At 46.3% G+C, this 2,105-nt stretch overlaps 1 protein-coding gene across 1 annotated transcript; it reads left to right on the forward strand.

The window, feature by feature from the left end:
* Positions 1-977: 977 nt before the first annotated feature.
* On the forward strand, positions 978-1,769 carry LOC107191579 (keratin, type I cytoskeletal 10-like). Its single transcript, XM_015580641.1, has 3 exons — positions 978-1,122; positions 1,209-1,371; positions 1,478-1,769. Exons 1-3 carry the CDS (start codon positions 978-980, stop codon positions 1,767-1,769), a joined length of 600 nt encoding a protein of 199 aa, XP_015436127.1.
* The last annotated feature ends 336 nt before the right edge of the window (positions 1,770-2,105 follow it).

The following is a 2,105-nucleotide window of genomic DNA, read 5'->3' on the forward strand; positions in this document are numbered from 1 at the left end:
TGTTGATGGTTACCCGTTTCTTGGAAACGAAACATCTTTACGTTCGAATTTCTAGTTACTCGTACATTTAAACGACGCGTCGATCGAATTAGAATCGGTCGTTAGACTAAATTCTTTTACCGTAAATACATAAAATACTTAGAAGGACTCTTTTCCGTTCGCTATATGTTTGGAAAGATTTTGGAGAGATACAAGACTGAAGTTTGATACGAGATTCGCAACTTCGTTGTGATCTCGTTAGATAAGGATAAATTATCAAGTTACGGATCTGTAAGATTTTCACGTGGTGCGAATACACGCGAAAATGGTGTATCCATAGAATGCTAATGTATTTGTTAAGACGTGCTACTGCTGCGGTTAAGTATACGCTAGGATATTTGATACTATATCGCGTTAAAAATCATTACTGTCGTTTTAGAATAAAATATTACTATACTCGACAACCACTTACGTTTTTCATCCGAAACTAATATACATAATAATATTAATATCCATAATCCCATAATAAAACGAATAAAACGAATAAAATGAATAAAATGAATAAAATGAATAAAACATCGAGACGTATTTCCGAAGACGTAACACTCTCTCGTGGGGAGGCCCCGAACGTACACGTTTTTTTACTCTCTGTTTTCCTTGACCACGCGATTCCCCGAAGCGAAGAGGTGCCCAGTAACGAAATTCACATTCTGATTAGCGTCCTTAGACTTAGCCGTACAGGCTTTCTTACCGTGTCCACTTTCGATCGTCCCTGGACCGTAAGGTCGTCCACTCGTTAGGAGCCAATGACAAATGTGTATCGTCGATCGCCGGACGTTCGGAAGTGGCGGAACCAACGGAGCCCACGGGTGGGTGTCTTCCTCCGATTTCGACGGTGAAGGGACCTCGACGTATAAAAGCACCGTGGACCGTCCAATTTATTCGATTTGCGTTTTCGTCTCTACGCTCGAACGTTTCCGAGAGAATCTCGTGGCGAGATGATGTCGCGATTCCTGTCGATCGCTTTGCTGTGCTCTGTTCTGTTCGTGGCGTGTCCTGCGAAGCCGGCGACGAAAGTGCTCTCGAATGGTTCACCGTCGTTGAATCCGTTCCAGGAACAATTGATCGCGGCCGTGGAAACTGGTCGGTGTTTATGAAAATTTCATTTAATTATCGTTTGCTCGATTAATGCTCACGTATTATCCCCGCTTGCACGAATCGATTCGCAGACTCGAAGAGGGAGCAACGATCACCGCAATTCGGATTCCCCGGCGAAGGTTTCGGTCCTTTTCCAGAATTCGACGACGACCGCAGTTACGGGTATCATCACAAGCACCATCATAAGCATCATCACAGACCCGAAGGCTGCGGCGAATTCGGTTGCGGAGAAGGGTACGTGTCTTTCGTGTCTCGGGAAAATATTTCGTTAGAATCGACCGCAGAGTCGATTGTTGGAAGTTTACGCGACAGCTGATTGTGAGGAAAATAAACGTTTCAGATTCGGGCCTGCATCGGGATACTATCCACCTATCGGCGGTGGCGGTGGCGAATCTGCCGCTCAGGCTTCGGCGAGTTCCGGCGGTTTTAACGGTGGACCTTACGGCGGACCTTACGGAGGATCTTCCGGAGGATCTCAGGCTTCAGCCTCCGCAGGAGCAGCCGGATCGAACGGACCTTTCGGCGGAGGTGGAGAGAGTCAGGCAAACGCACAGAGCGCCAGCTTCAACTTTGGCCCGTATTCCGCGTCGTTCAGTGTAGCGGAAGCCTCGTCGGGCGGCCAAAGGTTTTGAAACTTTATAGGTGAGAGTGTTTATCGTCTAGATGTGGCCGAGAAATAGAGAAATTTCATATATATATACATATACATATATTCAGGACGAATCGATTCGCCTCGAATGAGAATCCGTTCTCCTTCCTCGAATTCCTCTAGGTGCGAAATACTCGAGACATGCGCGGTGCTTCTGTCAACGCATCGAGAATGTTTGCCAATTAGCGTTTTTATCAATCGCACGAGTTCGATCTGTTTTCCGTCCCTCGCGAGAGCATAGTTTATTAGCGTGAAAAATCTTGTCGGACGGTTCGTGTTCTCGCGAATAACTGGCAATGCTGTGCGAAAATCTGTTTCG

This window comes from Dufourea novaeangliae, unplaced genomic scaffold, assembly GCF_001272555.1.
Source record: "Dufourea novaeangliae isolate 0120121106 unplaced genomic scaffold, ASM127255v1 scaffold228, whole genome shotgun sequence".
Taxonomy (NCBI): Eukaryota; Metazoa; Arthropoda; class Insecta; order Hymenoptera; family Halictidae; genus Dufourea; species Dufourea novaeangliae.

Bases quoted from the DNA above. Each gene is read 5' to 3' on its own strand.
- LOC107191579 (XM_015580641.1), top strand. From the start codon at position 978: ATGATGTCGCGATTCCTGTCGATCGCTTTGCTGTGCTCTGTTCTGTTC. The intron at 1,123-1,208 runs GTCGGTGTTTAT...ATCGATTCGCAG, and splicing joins GATCGCGGCCGTGGAAACTG to ACTCGAAGAGGGAGCAACGA. The intron at 1,372-1,477 runs GTACGTGTCTTT...TAAACGTTTCAG, and splicing joins GAATTCGGTTGCGGAGAAGG to ATTCGGGCCTGCATCGGGAT.